The sequence below is a fragment of the Dreissena polymorpha genome, chromosome 14, assembly GCF_020536995.1.
Source record: "Dreissena polymorpha isolate Duluth1 chromosome 14, UMN_Dpol_1.0, whole genome shotgun sequence".
In the NCBI taxonomy this organism is placed as follows: Eukaryota; Metazoa; Mollusca; class Bivalvia; order Myida; family Dreissenidae; genus Dreissena; species Dreissena polymorpha.
In genome coordinates this window covers 19,543,320-19,560,928 of record NC_068368.1, presented here as the reverse complement: position 1 = coordinate 19,560,928, position 17,609 = coordinate 19,543,320, and the positions used below count along the sequence as shown (strand labels likewise).

Below are 17,609 nucleotides of genomic sequence, written 5' to 3'. Positions count from 1 at the left end.
ATTTAACCCTTTACCACTTAGATACGTATTAAACCCTTTACCACTAAGATACGTATTATACCCTTTACCACTTAGAAACGTATTATACCCTTTACCACTTGGAAACGTATTTAACCCTGTACAACTTGGATACGTATTTAACCCTTTACCACTTAGATACGTATTAAACCCTTTACCAATTGGATACGTATTTAACCCTTTACCACTTACATACATATTTTACCACTTAGATATGTATTTAACCCTTTACCACTGAGATACGTATTTAACCCTTTACCACTGATTACGTATTTAATAGAAGTGCGTAGTGTCATCCCAGATTAGCAAGGGTGAACAAGGGTTGACACTTTCCACCTAAATAGGAGTTTCCTTTCAACAAAAACTACCATAAAAGTGTGGTCCCTTATTAGCTCGTGCTGACTTCTCAATCTAATCTAGGATGACATTTTACTCATGCATTTAGCCCTGTTTTCCCAGATCCTGGCTCATATAATTTAAAAACTAAAGTTTGGTGCATCTTTCGTCTGTAAGGTTGAAGTGTTTCTTATCACAAAGTAACTGTGTAGATGGATTTTCTGTATAAAGTTTTCTTCATGTTTATGTTCCATTCTTATACCTAAGATATCAGTCAGCACATTTTTTTCATAAAAATATTAAATGATGAACAGTACAAAATGGACAGCAAGAACAAAATAAGACCGTATTTAAAAAGGTCAATGTTCATTAAACTCTAAATTAAATGAGCCGCATTCTGAGAAAACTGGGCATAATACATGTGCGTTAAGTGTCATCCCAGATTAGCCTGTGCAGTCCACACAGGCTTATCAGGGACGACACTTTCCACCTAAATTGATTTTCGGCAAAGAGGGACTTCCTTGAAACTAAAAATACCATAAAAGCAGAAAGTGTCGTCCCTGATTAGTCTGTGCGGACTGCACAGGCTAATCAGGGACGACACTTTACGCACATGCATTAAGCCCAGTTTTCTCAGAACAAGACACAAATAATGGAATAATTGCATATGAGTCCCACTCTGAGACAACTTGGTTTAATGCAATAATGCCAATGTGTAAAATGTCGTCCAAGATTAGCCTGTGCAGTTTGCATAGGCCAATCATGGGCGCTTTAATGCCCCCTTAACAGCATTTTCGTTTCAAAAAGACTCATTTTAACAAAAATACAAAAAAAAGCAGGAAGTGTCATCCCTTATGATTAGCCTGTGCAGACTGCAGAGGCTAATCTGAGACGGCCCTTTACGCACATGCATTATGCCCTGTTTTGTCAGAGTAAGGCTCATATTATAATGCTGAGATGGTTAAATTTGTTATAACTTCATAAATAGAGTGAATAATAAGTTGTATGGCAGGGCCCTGGATCTATCAAATCTGCGGCCGCAGTCCTCCACCTGGAAAGTATACTTTTTCCCTTTTTAGAGGGAAAATTCCCCCTGATTTAAAAAAACAAAACAAAAAAAGATGTGCCTCATGATTATTATATCTCAATTCTATTACAAATTAATCCTATTAAACATACTTAATTATGAAAAAAGAAATGCATATAGTGCAAACATGTACAAATGTAATAATGATAGAGTAAGTAGAAAAAATTCACCCTCATGAGGGTAGCGACCCGCTTCCCCTAAAATGGATTGAGGGCCCTGTAAGGATCAATGTGACAATTGTTCTTTTATTTTATACATCACATGAATCAGAATCTAGACATTTGGATGATGTGTTAATTTTTCATAAACAAAGTCTCATTACTAAGTAAAACTTTTTTGAACATGTAAATCCTCAATAGAAGCCAGTTGTCTGGCAGCTGTGGACTAGAGCTGACAAGTTAGAGTCATTTAATCTACTTATCTGTCCTATATAATTCAATTCACCTGCTTAACATTGACATTTAAGAAACTTGTTCACCGTTTGATGAAAAGCACAGGTGGGTAGCGTGTGGCTATGATATTAATAAGTGAAAACATCATTTTGAATGATAAATAATCATATTATAACGAAAAATTAACTTTTCTGAAAAAAAATATTTCACTATCAAATATATATATAACAAGGTATGCAACTCAAAATCAGCCCAAAACGGGGTGCATCGCTTTGAACAGCCATATCTTCATCAATTGTGCAGCGATTTTCACCATCTCAGTCTTATTCAACGCAGAAATGAATTTCCTTTCTGGAAATGTATATGTCTTGCAACGCAGAAATGAATTTCCTTTCTGGAAATGTATATGTCTTGCAATATTTTTACAAATGCTGGGTCAACTATTAAGAAATAACACGATACACAACACGCAGGACCCAGTTGACAGTGATCATGCATTCTTTATGAATGAAATCTCCAGTTGTAAAGACACACCTCCGCATTGGACCAATGAAATCACTCGTATGTTTAAAATGTCAGTTAGTTGAAATGTATGTAAACAAAGGTTTCAAACAGCGCTGGACAGTTAGTCTTGATGCAGAATGTAACGACAAGAACGGTAATAATGTTTTTTCATACGTTTTATTGAATTATGGTATCGAAATACATGAACTTTGTAGGGAAGTAGCCCTTTACTCCGTGAAGATTTCAATCTTAAAGACAGCATGATCACTGTCAACTGGGTCATGCGAGTTGTGTATCGTGTTATTTCTTAAAAGTTGACCCAGCATTTGTAAAAATATTGCAAGACATATACATTTCCAGAAAGGAAATTCATTTCTGCGTTGAATAAGACCGAGATCGTGAAAATCGCTGCACAATTGATGAAGATATGACTGTTCAAAGCGATGCACCCCGTTTTGGGCTGATTTTGAGTTGCATACCTTGTTATATATATATTTGATAGTGAAATATTTTTTTTCAGAAAAGTTAATTTTTCGTTATAATATGATTATTTATCATTCAAAATGATGTTTTCACTAATTAATATCATAGCCACACGCTACCCACCTGTGATGAAAAGGGGATTTAGTTATTGATTTATTAGTTAAAGTTATTGTCATCGATTCAAAAACACATGTTTACATTATGTTTAAATAAGCAAAATAACAATCCTGACAAAAATATAAGTTCATTTATGGGTAATCATCTTTCAAAAATGACAAAAAAATTAAGTGATTGTAACGCTTTTCCTCGATTACTTGGAATAAATGTTGAGTACTTATATAGTGTTAATGTTTCAATAACACATTCTAAAGCAAGTGTGACACAATGGTAGGACACAAGCTTATGCTTCCAGAGGACCAGGGTTTGCATTCTATGGAAGGCAATGTATATATTTTTTATTCAACTTTTTATGCCCCCGGATCAATTGATCAGGGGTATATTGTTTTTGGCCTGTTTGTCTGTCTGTCTGTTTGTCTGTCATTCTGTGGAAAACTTTAACCTTGGTTAAACTTTTGCAATATTGAAGATAGCTACTCAGTATTTGATATTTGGCATGCATGTGTATCTCATGGAGCTGCATATTTTGAGTGGTGAAAGGTCAAGGTCATCCTTCAAGGTCAAAGGTCAAATATATGGCTTCAAAGGGGCGCAATAGGGGACATTGTGTTTCCGACAAACACATCTCTTGTTTCTTGATTTACAAATATTTATAGATTTATTGGTAAATACATTGAATGACATTTTTTCCCAAACACAAAAAGCTGTGAACAAGTCCCTTTAAACTGACTTAGCTTACTTATCATTCAGTCATACATGTAGAAGCCTCCCGTATGCAAACCACAATTTGCTGTTATTTTCACGAATACTTTATATGTTTACCATTCATTTGACGGTTTGTGTGTAACTGTGTTAAAGTTGATAATTGTTCAATTATTCAGTTTTTTTTACCAATGACCATTCTTGGGCTGGCGTTAATTGGTCAAGCACATGACATTTAATTACTTAAATTGACATCGTTACTTGTCAAAATGTGATATAAATGATCTGTGTGTTTTTTCATGCCCATTCCCCACACTTCGGGTCAAATATGAAATGACTGTCAGTTTGAGCATCAGCTGTGTTTATTTTGATCGGAAAAGAACAAAACACTTGAATAAGAATGACTTCTTTGTTCAAAAAAGAGCACATTGGGAAATGACAAAAACTGTATAGGTGATCATGAGGATATGCTGATGAGATACATGTGAAATATATCCTTGTTTAACAATAATTTGGGCTGTGCTGTGTGAAAAGGGGGTTTAATGCATGTGCCTTAAGTGTGGTCCCAGATTAGCGTGTTCACTTTGCATAGGCTAATTAGGGATGACACTTTCCGCCTAAACTGGACTTTGCTAAGAAAAGACTTTCTTGATACCAAAAATATCATAAAAGCGAAAAGTATTGTCACTGATTAGCCTGTGCATACACTTTACACACATGCATTAAACCCCCTTTTCACAGAGCAGGGCTCATTTATATTATACTGATAGTTGTTGCACAGTCCATATACCATGTGGAGAATGTATGGATATTTCATTTGTAGTCTTTTATGGTTCACTGTCACAATTATTGTCTTTATGTCCAGACACAATAATAGTTAGTAATATGTTTCAAATAATATCCTTTGATGAATTCAACTGTGTTCCTCACAATGAAGCTGAGTAGCTACCAAATGTGAATGACCATAGAGAGATTGGAGTATTGAACTACTTATTGGCTAATGAATATACAAATAACGGAAACTAATGACATTATGTGCTTAGAGTCCATAAATTAACATAATTACATTAGTATCTCAACAAAGAGTTGGGTAACAAAGTTTCATCATTGTTATGCATTATACTCTTCAGAAATGAGTGTCACTATGTGGCACACTTCATTAACACTTTCCCTCTCAGTAGCAAAGTGAAAATTGGTATGTTCAAACAGCTTAAAACCAGTACAACCTGTGGGTAACTCTCAGGCTGTTCAGGTTTTATGCTGTTTAATGCTCAACAGTATCTAAACGTTGGAAATGAAGCCGTTACAACATGAATTAAGTAAGACAGGTCTTTAAATCAATCCAACTTTCTAAGGGACTATAAATACCTCAAAATATGTATCTAAGTGGTAAAGGGCTAAAGGTTATATTGCTTTCAATCCAGCGCATCATTAGAATGAATCTACAGGATACTGACCTCAAATGTATAAAGATGCTGTAGTCACTGTACTCGTCTCACATCATCTCAACTATGTGCACAGTGCTGACCACGTGTCAATGTTCCACAAGTCATGCTGATGTTTCACAACCAATGCATTGTTTATTGTTACAACTGATTATTAGTAATGTTGTCATGATGCGATTTGTCAACTGTAGCCACTATGTGTCAGTTTTGAAAAGATGAATAGTTCTATACTGTGGACAAAAATATAATAGTCACGCAATATAAAAAAGAAAATGCAACTTCCTCAAGTCTTCCTCCATTCTCCAACTGGTGCATGGAAGATACAACTAATTTCCCTGAGGTTCATTGATAACTTGTGTTGAGTGCTGTTCCCTTTTTTATTAACATGGGCCACAATCTGGAAAGCAGGGCTTAATGCGTAAGTGTTTAGTGTTGTCCCAGATCAGCCTGTGCAATCTGCACAAGTTAACCAGGGACATCTTTTGTCTCTTATTAAAAAAATCCAGTTTAGGCAGCGAGTGTCGTCCCTGATTAGCCTGTATGGACTACACAGGCTTATCTGGGAAGACATCTTACACAAATGCATTAAGCCCCATTTTCCCAGATCGTGGCCCACACACACACACTGCCCTATTTTTGTTCAGAGTCTGGCTCACACACACACTGCCCTATTTCTGTTCAGAGTCGGTTGATGGAGATGTTCCCCGAGGAGGCTGGAGTGCTGGATCCTGAGAAGAGGATCATCCCGTTCCTCCCTGGCAAGAAGTTCTTCGGGCGCAGCCACATCAGGGAGGTGGCACTGAAGAGGATGGGGCCCATAGCTGAGTACTGCAAGGTACCCTCCTGGAATTCTGTTTGGATGAAACTGGTTATATGCATGTACGTAAAGTGTCTTCTCAGATTAGCCTTGGCAGTCTGCACAGGCTAATAGGGATAACTTTTTTGGCTCGTGTGTTTTTTTTTCTGGTGAAAGGATAGGTCTATTTAGTGAAAATACAGCTATGCCAGTCTAAAAAAGGATGAAAATGAATTTTTGTAATGTTTTTCGGTAACTAAATTTTCGGACACGAGCATTTTTAATTATTTTTAAGTGTCTGAAAACTTCACTATGTTGAAAGTATTTCTGTACATAATCACAACAATTTTCACTTAACCAAGTTGGAGAATAAATAATTATTGTATAAAAACAACAACAACAACAACATTCTTGTAGACAAGGTGAAAAGGTGAAAAATATACTGCCCTCTAAGTACTCCTGAAGGCTTAACATATTTTTGCCAAACTAACCTTGTCTTAATTTTTTTTATTGTTTACACTACCTCCACCGACACTTATTTGGTTTGCCAACCCTAAACTATTGTGTGGTATTCCCAGTTGAATGTTTGATTCCCTTGATCATATTTTATAAATTTACTAGAACATGTAAAGAACTTTCTTTGGCAGTTAGGAAGATAGCTGTCATTGAACACCCTTGTTGAATTCCTATATAACTGTGCATCCTAAAAAAGTTACCAAAACGTATGGGTTGCGCTCTGTGAAAAAGGGGTTTAATGCATGTGCGTTAAGTGTCAGCCCAGATAAGCCTGTGCAGTCTGCATTGGCTAATCAGGGATGACACTTTCTGCTTTTATGATATTGTTTGTTTACAGAAAGTATCTTCTTAGCAAAAATCCAGTTAGGCGGAAAGTAATGTCCATGATTAGCCTGTGATGACTGCACAGGCTTGTCTGGGACGACAGTTAACGCACATGCATCAAACCCCCTTTGCAAAGAGCACAGCTTATATATAAAAGTATGGCCAACCTACTGACCGTATTTTTTAGAATTTGTAAAAAATGAAACTTTGTTTGACTTAGGATGGTGAAATTTGGTTCATTATGATTCCTAATTCAATGGGATTTTTTATGTAGTAAAATTTTATATTTTTTACCCAAACATGAGTAAAACCCTGTCAGAGACCATTGTAAAGTTTCACAATGAATGCTTGCTTGATTCATTAGCTGATAAGGTTTAAGAGATGAATGCCATATAGCTTGACAATCATGTTGGTCGACAACTACTGAAAACAGCAAAATACAACCTTGGCCTACATCATCTAGATACTTTCAGAGTTCTTTGTGTTGGCAAATACATGTTTTAACAGCATTATCTACCATTGTTTTGAGTTGTTAATCGAGGATGGTTTATCTAGATTTTCAAATTTTGGTTTGAATTTGATCTGTACATTACTTAACACTTGTTCATGTACTTTGCAGGCCATAGTGAAATTACCAAGGAAGATTTCACAATGCAGAGACGTCTTTGAGTTTTTTGAGCTGGATCCAGATGACATAAATCCGCCAAAAGGGTGAGATAACTTTGGATCACACTGGGATTCATAGTTGTCCTGTATTCACACTGGGATACATAGTTGTCCTGGGTTCACACCATGATTAATAGTTGTCCTGGGTTCACACTGGGATTCATAGTTGTCCTGGGATCACACTGGGATTAATAGTTGCCCAGGGATCACACTGGGATAAATAGTTGTCCAGAGATCACACTGGGATTCCTAGTTGTCAAGGGATCGCACTGGGATTAATAGTTGTCCAGGGATCACACTTAGATTTATAGTTGACCTGGGATCACACTTAGATTGATAGTTGTACTGGGATCACACTGAGAATCATAGTTGTTCAAGGATCACACTAAGATTCATAGCTGTACTGGGATTACATTGAGATTCATAGTGTACAAGGATCACACTAAGATTCATAGATGTACTGGGATTACATTGAGATTCATAGTTGTACTAGGATTACACTGAGATTCATAGTTATACTGGGATCATACTGGTATTCATATTTATCCTGGGATAACACTGAGATTTGTATTTGTACTAGGATCATACTGGCATGCATAGTTGTACTGGAATTACACTGACATTGGTAGTTGTACTGGAATCATACTGGAATTAATTGTTGTACTAGGATCACCCTAATAATTGTAGCTGTACTGGAATCATAGTGGGATTCATAGTTGTACTGGGATCACACTAATATTTGTAGTTGTACTTGGATCACACTGCGATACAGAGTTGTGCCTGGATCACACTAGGATTCATTAGGTACAGGCTGGAATTATGTACAATATCAATCCTATTGTTTGCAGTGTGAGTGGTAAATTCTAAGGTCAAATGTGTTGAAAAAATTTTGGCCGCGTTTCAAGGTTCATGTTAATATTGTTTAGCTAGAGTTTTCTCCAATCGTCCTTATGAGCTTTTTTATGACCCCATTAAGCAGTCGCACTGTCCCTTCATCTGTCTGTCTGAGTCTCTCTGTCCATCTGTTGACCAGAACATTTGCGTAATTGGGTAAATAACCATGTATACTGGTAGAAAACAATCCCTTTACCCAACAGCATTTTAAATGATATCTTCCTATTTAGGAAATCAGTTTGCTTAATGTTTGTACTTTTTTGTTCTGTATTATTTCACAGGTGGTAAGCGTGTGGCTATGATATTAATTAGTGAAATTATGATTTTGAATGATAATCTTAAATAATTTTACCCAAAATTTGTAAAAATATTGCAAGACATGGACATTTTCAAAAAGAAAATCATATATGCGTTGAATAAGACGGAGATCGTCAAAATCGCTGCAAAATTTATGAAGTAATGGCTGTTCAAAGCGATGCACCCTGTTTTCGGGTGATTTCGAGTTGAATACCTTGTAATATATATATTTGATATTGAATTTTTTGTTCAGAAAAGTTTATTTTTCGTTATAATATGATTATTAATCATTCAAAATGATGTTTTTACTAATTAATATCATAGCCACACGTTAACCATCTGTGTATCCTTTTAATCAAGAGAAAGCATAGCTGTAAAGTTATTTTTATTTTAAAGTAGAAACACTATTGTGCATAGATTTATCGCTTTCAATATAATTATAATTTTCAGACATTTAATTTTTGACACCTGTAATTTGTTAATATTTTCCGTATGTATATTTTCGGACACGAAAAAAATTAATAATGATTAAGTGTCTGAAAACTTAGAGTAATTACAGTCTGTGTGTCTTTGTTTTTTGTTGTTTTTTTTTTGGCGAAGTTTTGGGTGTTGGACTTAGAATTTTTCCGTTTTATTGAGGGTTTTTTACGCATCACTTTCCGATATTAAGCTGATTTTTATGCCCCCCTTTGAAGAAGAGGGGGTATATTGCTTTGCTCATGTCGGTCTGTCGGTCCGTCCACCAGGTGGTTTCCGGATGATAACTCAAGAACGCTTGGGCCTAGGATCATGAAACTTCATAGGTACATTGATCATGACTCGCAGATGACCCCTATTGATTTTGAGGTCACTAGGTCAAAGGTCAAGGTCACGGTGACCCAAAATAGTAAAATGGTTTCGGGATGATAACTCGAGAACGCTTAGGCCTAGGATCATGAAACTTGATAGGTAAATTGATCATGTCTTGCAGATGACCCCTATTGATTTTCAGGTCACTAGGTCAAAGGTCAAGGTCACAGTGACCCAAAATAGTAAAATGGTTTCCGGATGATAACTCAAGAACGCTAAGGATAGGATCATGAAACTTGATAGGTAGATTGATCATGACTCGCAGATGACCCTTATTGATTTTCAGGTCACTAGGTCAAAGGTCAAGGTCACAGTGACCCGAAATAGTAAAATGGTTTCCGGATGATAACTCAAGAATGCTTATGCCTAGGATCATGAAACTTCGTAGGTAGATTGATAATGGCTGGCAGATGACCCCTATTGATTTTCAGGTCACTGGGTCAAAGGTCAAGGTCATGGTGACCCGAAATAGTAAAATGGTTTCCGGATGATAACTTAAGAACGCTTATGCCTAGGATCATGAAACTTCATAGGTACATTGATCACGACTTGCAGATGACCCCTATTGATTTTCAGGTCACAAGGTCAAAGGTCAAGGTCACAGTGACCCGAAATAGTAAAATGGTTTCCGGATGATAACTCAAGAACGCTTATGCCTAGGATCATGAAACTTGATAGGTAGATTGATCATGACTCGCAGTTGACCCCTATTGATTTTCAGGTCACTATATCAAAGGTCAAGGTCACGGTGACCTGAAATAGTAAAATGGTTTCCGGATGATAACTCAAGACACTAATAGCTACAACATAAAACTTCATAGGTACATTGATCATGACTCGCAGATGACCCCGATTGATTTTGAGGTCACTAGGTCAAAGGTCAAGGTCATGGTGACCCGAAATAGTAAAATGGTTTTTGGATGATAACTCAAGAACACTTATGCCTAGGATCATGAAACTTCATAGGTACATTGATCATGACTCGCAGATGACCCCTATCCATTTTGAGGTTACTAGGTCAAAGGTCAAGTTCATGGCGACTTGAAATAGTAAAATGGTTTCCGGATGATAACTGAAGAACGCTTATTCCTAGGATCATGAAACTTGATAGGTAGATTGATCATGACTAGCAGATGACCCCTATAGATTTTCAGGTCACTAGGTCAAAGGTCAAGGTCACAGTGACAAAAAACATATTCACACAATGGCTGTCACTACAATGGAGAGCCCATATGGGGGGCATGCATGTTTTACAAACAGCCCTTGTTTATTTTTGGGCCTACCTACATTATCTGGTACTTACAGTTGAAGTGTGAGTTAAAATTTGGTCCATTGATTTTTGGAGAAGTTATGGGCTTTGGACTAAGAAATTTTCTCTATAATAATAATTATTGTTTTCTGAAGGTTTCTGATGCAACACTTTCAGATATTTAGCTGCTTTTTGGTATGCGAGTCTACCTAAATGACTTACAGTTGAAGTGTGAGTTGTTCTGGTTCATTGATTTTAGGTGAAGTTATGGGCCTTGGACTTTGAAAATTTCTCTCTAACAGTGTGGTGCTGCTTCAAAGCGCAGTGGGGGGGGGGGGGGGGGGGCATTGTGTTGCACAAATGCAGGTCTTGTTAAGACCTATAACAGAGTAAAAGTTGCATAGTTGTAGACGGCGATAAAGGATTCCCCACATATCATAGTGCATTTGAGCAGAGCGGAATCCATTAATAAAGCTCAATAAAGTTCACTGTCTCCTTCGTAATAAACTGGAGGGTCTGTATGTGACCTTAGGCACTGTCTTGATGGAACACCATTGACTTCTTACCGTCTGGAAACAGTTTTGAAGCGTCATTAAAAAAAAAAGGCTTCAATATATTATTGCTTTAGAACTTGCTATTGACTTTCATTCCTTTTTAATAAAGCAGATCTCAGTTTTTCCTCAATAAGAGACCCAAGCCCATGCTATGAAACCCTTAGCAAAAGTGTCAAGCTTTACAAACTTACATTTTTCGCCAACTTGTTTTTGTCTTTTCTCATGTAGCAAACTTTGCATCACTCTTATAACCAGCCTAAATAGAAAATTTCCTCATCAGAAGTAACAAAGTCTTTGCTCTTCTCCCTCTTAATTGAACTCTTTCAGCGCTGGAACCGAATTTTGAAGGCCTTTGCAAATGTGGCGTCTCATCTGGATCAAAATTGTTTGCTATTCTTATAGTATTCTTTTAAAATAATCAAAGAAAATGCTAATTTTAGTAATTCAGCAGACGACATTTTAGCAGACGGCAAATTTCCCAGCATGCAAAGGGTTAATGTGTTACTGCCATCATGTAGCCCTTCTCTTCTGAATGTGTGCCATGTTATGCTGATGAACTTTACAGATTGTTTTTATGCTCCCCCAAAAAATTTTGGGGGAAGCATATAGTCGCCGCTTCCTCTGTCCGTCCGTCAATGTGTTTGTCCGTCCGTCAGTGCATAATTTTTGTCCGGGCTATTTCTCAGCAACTAACGCCCGAAATTCAATGAAACTTTATGGGAAGCTTCACTACAAAGTGGAGATGTGCATATAATCAGCAGGATCTGGTCGAATGATTTTTCACAGAGTTATGGCCCTTTGAAATTTTCCATTAACTGTACATATAGTGCAATTCTTGTCCAGGATATTTCTCAGCAACTAATGACCGAAATTTAATGAAACTTTATGGGAAGCTTCACTACCAAGAGGAGATGTGCATATTATCAGCCGGTTCTCATGGGATGATTTTTCACAGAGTTATGGCCCTTTGAAATTGTCCATTGTACATATAGTTTAATTCTTGTCCGAGCTATTTCTCAGCAACTTATCACGGGAATTCAATGAAACTTTATGGGAAGCTTCACTACCAAGAGGAGATGTGCATATTATCAGCCTGTTCTCGTCGGATGATTTTTCACAGAGTTATGGCCCTTTGAAATTTTCCATTGTACATACAGTCGAAACTGACATAACGGCCACCTGAATTTACCGGTCACCTGCAGACAACGGTCAGTCTGGAATCCCCCCAACGAAAAACACTCTATATTACACTTAAATTTAACGGCCACCTGACCATAACGGCCAACAGCCACTAAATTCCACTCCGAAATTCATGTTTGACCGGAAATCAACGGTCACGTGTCAGTCGTCTCGAGTCGCGAAAATTAAAAACACAGCACATTATTTGTCCGTCTATTTTGCGTTTAAAGCGTCTGAAAGCGGTTATTGTCTATGATATTATAAAAGCAGCCCGCTGCGAGTAAACAAATTAAAAGGTGTTGAGAAGGTTTCTTTTCCGGGGATAAGTGTGGGAGTATCTTCAAAAGAAAATATATCAGAGTTTATGACTTGTTGAAAGTAATTATCGCTAAATTAAATGACCGCTATTTCTTTGAACTAGAACGGTACAATTACACCGTACTATCGGTTTATGACACCGAATCCGCTTTTTAGACTTTTACGGACGTGACGTCAACGGAACGTGACAAGCTTTATTTACTGAATGAATGAGATGCATGAGTAAACAATTATACCAGCGTTGATAAAGTCATTGCTTAATTTAACAATATGAAATTAAATCAATCTAAAAGATATTATTCTCTATTATGCAATGTACACACGTAAGTTAATGCTGTTATTATGATTTGTTAATGCAATGAGCATTTGTTTTACACTGTATGCAAACGACTGGGTGGGGTAACGACGTAGTAATACTACCAACTGACCAACCTTCTTAAAATTGTGATCCGAATTCAACGGTCACCTGTGGACAACGGTCACTTTGATCATTTCCCTTGACTGACCGCTGAATTCAGGTTTGACTGTATAGTGCAATTCTTGTCCGAGCTATTTCTCAGCAACTTATTATGGGAATTCAATGAAACTTTATGGGAAGCTTCACTACCAACAGGAGATGTGCATATTATCAGCTGGTTATGGTTGGATGATTTTTCACAGAGTTATGGCCCTTTGAAATTTTCTATAAACTGTACATATAGTGCAATTCTTGTCCGGGCTATTTCTCCCCAACTACTGACTGGAATACAATGAAGCTTTATGGGAAGCTTAACTACCTTAAGGAAATGCGCATGTTATTAGTGGGTTCTGGTTAGATGATTTATTTAGAGAGTTATGGCCCTTTGAAATTTTTAAGTTGCTAATCCATCCATCGTATTATTTTGTCCAAAGTTATGCCCCTCAAGACCTTTCCTTTTATCTGAATATATAGTGCAATATTGTGACAAAAAAAAACTTATGAACTTTGGGGAGCATCACCCGTCTCCGACGGTTTCTTGTTTTTAAGTTCAGCTACTTTATTTTGGAGAAAATGTCATATACATTTCCTTTAAAGATGTCTAACATTGACGCCATGATACGTTGGAACGGCTGATTAACTTTGGCGATCAAACAACTGCTTTTTCTGATAACATCCATGACATCTGGTAATGCCAAATTTTAACGATATCTCAACTTTGGTTTGGAAGCCCAGCATTGAAATTTTGCCGCGGGGTCCAGTATTTTCACAAATGTTCTTGATAGAGCCATAGGAAATGAAATACTCATCTTGAATACTCATTTACGTCTGTTTCTTCATTATAAGTCCAACAACTACCCCTTCCGCTTTATCACTAATTTTTGACCCACAGTGCTTTAAATGACTAATGCAAATATTGAAACATTAAGATTATGTTTTTGCGTAGGTTTTTTACGCGTTTTTTTCTGATTGTGTATACAGATTTTCTTCAAATATAATCTGGGCACCTCGAATTTTGTTATGTTGATGATAAACATAAGAAGTGAAAGGAAATCAATACATCGATACAAACTTGATTACCTTGGAAATGCTCATACTTCTATTTGTAGGATGTATTGATTCTTTACAGCCCAGGGCCCCTTTGGAATATAATTGGGCCGTGCTATGTGAAAAAGGGATTTAATGCATGGGCGAAAAGCATTTTCCCAGATTAGCCTGTGCAGTCAGCACAGGCTAATCATGGCCAGCCCTTTTAGCCTTAACTGGATTTTTGCTAAGAAGAGATTTTCCGAATAAATAAATATCATAAAAGTGGAAGTGTCGTCCCTGCACAGGCTAATCTTGGATGACACTTTTCGCACACACATTAAACCCCCTTTGCACAGAGCACGGCCTAATTATTTCCTGAAAATCTCATGTTGTCTCATAGTCTGTAACACATCTGTTTATGGTGTTTATAATGTTTATAGTGTAAATAAACTAGTACTGAAATGAAATCTTCAATTTTGTTGGACATATTAAAACTGTTAATGTTGAAGCTAATATTTGGTAAATTTAGTCAGTTTTGTATTGTTATCACATTGGTACTCATAATAAGTTTGATAAACTGTTGACATGGTTGTCACAATAAGTTATGCATGTTATTAAGGTTTAGTCTATTATTATTATTTATATCTTATCATTTCCCACTATGGGAGCGTTTTTTAGATTTTTCCCATAGGAACCAAGTACTGATTCTAGTCCCAGAAAACGGACTCGAGAGCCTTTCATATGAGCCTTAGGTTTTCTATGCAATCAAGCTAAAATAAATAGATTTAAACTAATCTATAATGATTTTATTATAAATTATTGTAAATTGCGTACACTGTTCAATATTTTCCTCCGACCATTTATACAAACATGGTTATTATTCAACTATGAAATTAAAATGAAGGTATAGGCTCTTATGCAAACATGTAATAGACAAGGGGCAAATGATAAATACAGATAACCGATAGCATAAAGAATGGAACGAATAGACCTAGCCCACTTTCAGCCTGGCTTACCTTAATTGAGCAGGTGTCTTACATAAGTTAAATTTTGTTTTGTGTGGGTGTCACACCAATATGCTCTGGGCTGAAGAAGTTTGAATACATAAGCCGTGCTCTGTGAAAAAGGGGTTTAATGCATTTGCTTCAAGTGTACGCACATGTATTAAATCCTCTTTTCACAGAGCACAGCCCATATAACGGAATTAAAATATATGAGCCTCACTCTGGGAATACAGGGCTCGATGCATGTGTGCAAAGTCTTGTCTTTAATCCATTTATGCCCAGTGGACTCTCCCATCCTTCTAAATTGGATCAATTTATTTCCAAAATTAGGGGTGTCAAGTATATTTATTTCTATATTTAGAATATTTCATAAAGAAATTCATTTAAGCAAACAGCGCAGACCCAGATGAGACGCCACATTATGCGGCGTCTCATCTGGGTCTACGCTGTTTGCAATGTCCTTTTTTCAGGATGCTAGGCATAAATGGGTTAATAAGCCTGCACAGTCAGAAAACTGAGAAAAGGCTAATCAGGGGCTACACTTTCTGCTTACATGTGATTTAATCTAAGAAGATACTTCCTTGAAATAAAAATACAATATAAGCGGAAAGTGTCATCACTGATTAGCCTGTGCAGACTGTTATTGTGGGACGACACAATAACGCACATGCATTAAACCCCATTTTCCCAGAGCAGAGCTCATACATATGTTTTGTTCACTACAGCAGATTATTAAGTGGAATGTACTTTAAGCTTACATAATTGATAATGAGAGGGTAAAAACAATACAAATGTTGATGAGTAGAATGTTTGTTCATTTGAAGAATTATATATAAAAAAATATAGAAAATGTATGAATGCCACCCATAATTTCAATTGTTCATAATGAAGGGAAGGGAGGCATCATAATTTCAATTGTTTATAATGAAGGGTTTGAAGACGTTGTTAAAAAGATCTCAAGAGTGCATATTTAAAACAATGAATAGGAAACATAAAAACATACCAAATTTCAACAGTATAGGACACACATGCAAGGGATTCTTGGTTAATATCTACGTCAACAGGACACAGGGGCATGGCATGCCATTCTTGGTAAATATCTGTGCGTCCTGTTTTTGCACACACTTAAAACGATACATAGTCACACTAAGCATGTGACCAGAGTGTACAGAAGGACAAAAAGGAATTATTAGCATGAGTTCACACGGAGGTTACACTCTATTAAACATATGCGCCCTGAGTTACGTCTAATCCAGCTCGGATACCATCAGCATCCTCTTTAATGTCACTCTGATATGTATCATATCAAAGAGCCTCTTACTTGATGATATTTATTGTTTCATGATGATGTATGGTGGTAATGTGAACAAACATTGCCCCTGGTCATGTGAACTTATCTAACTTCATATTGTGTGGAAATAATACAATACGCTGAAATTGAAAAGTGAATGCAGATACTTCGCATACCATATCTGCAGTTGTGTTGTTGGATAAGACAAAATTACCTTATGAATTTGTGCACTTTTATCAAGTTGTATGTGTGAAATTGCAAGGTATTTTTGATAGAGGAAAATTACTAGGACAAGAATGGGAGTTGTATTGTGTTTTCTGTTTCATGACATTCTTCTGTGTTGGATGCAATGGAGGTGATGTTTAAGAATTGTTTCTCCTTCAGTACTGTTCTGGGAACATTGGGCTAAATGCATGTGCGTAAGATAATCCTGTGCAGTCTGTACCAGCTAATCATGGAAAACACTTCCAGAATTTATGGAATTTTTCATTTAAGGAAATCCATTCTAAATGAAAATCCAGTCTATGCAGAAAGTGTCATCCCTGATTAGTATGTGCAGACTGCTAGGGTAGTCTGGGACACAACCTCGCGCACATGCATTAAGCCCCATTTTCCCAGAGTGAGACTCCATTTCATTCTTATGTGGCAGATGCAATGGTGGTGATGTTTAAGACTTGTTTCTATAGTAAAGTACCGTTTAGTGAAGCTTATTCTAGACATTACATACAGAATGGGATGAGATGTTAGGACTTAAAGAAAGCAGTGCTCTCGCTGGTGGATTTATAATGTCCCAGTTCCGTAGGAGTTTGAAGGCCTTGGTAAAGTACCTACCCAGCGGAATACCTCTGACTACCAGGTACATCTTTGGGCTACATTCAAGCGCAGCAATAAGCTCTGGTTACACTGTCATGATGTTGGCTAAGATATTAAATTGTTGATACAGTTTTATTTATCCAGTTTCACATAGTGTTTGTATATGGTAGAGTTAGATAAAGTTTACTTCACCAAGTTTCACACAGTGTTTGTATATGGTACAGTTCGATAAAGTTTCATTTACCCAGCTTGACACAGTGTTTTGATTAAGTTTTTGTATCTGAAATAG

General features: G+C 36.7%; 1 protein-coding gene across 6 annotated transcripts in view; it reads left to right on the top strand.

Annotated features, from left to right (window-relative positions):
* The window catches only part of LOC127856856 (SH3 and PX domain-containing protein 2A-like), a 168,871-nt gene that overhangs the window by 131,509 nt on the left and 19,753 nt on the right, over window positions 1–17,609 (top strand). For 3 of the 6 annotated variants that reach the window (XR_008038213.1, XM_052393011.1, XM_052393010.1), the window contains exons 3-4: window positions 5,767–5,919; window positions 7,340–7,431. Coding sequence is in view for 5 of the 6 variants with exons in the window: in XM_052393011.1 (XP_052248971.1) it covers window positions 5,767–5,919; window positions 7,340–7,431 (245 nt within the window). In the remaining variant the exon portion in view is untranslated. Of the gene's footprint in view, window positions 1–5,766; window positions 5,920–7,339; window positions 7,432–16,480; window positions 16,770–16,797; window positions 16,923–17,028; window positions 17,364–17,609 lie in introns of those variants that run through there. The other 3 variants (XM_052393012.1, XM_052393014.1, XM_052393013.1) reach the window with 3 other exon arrangements.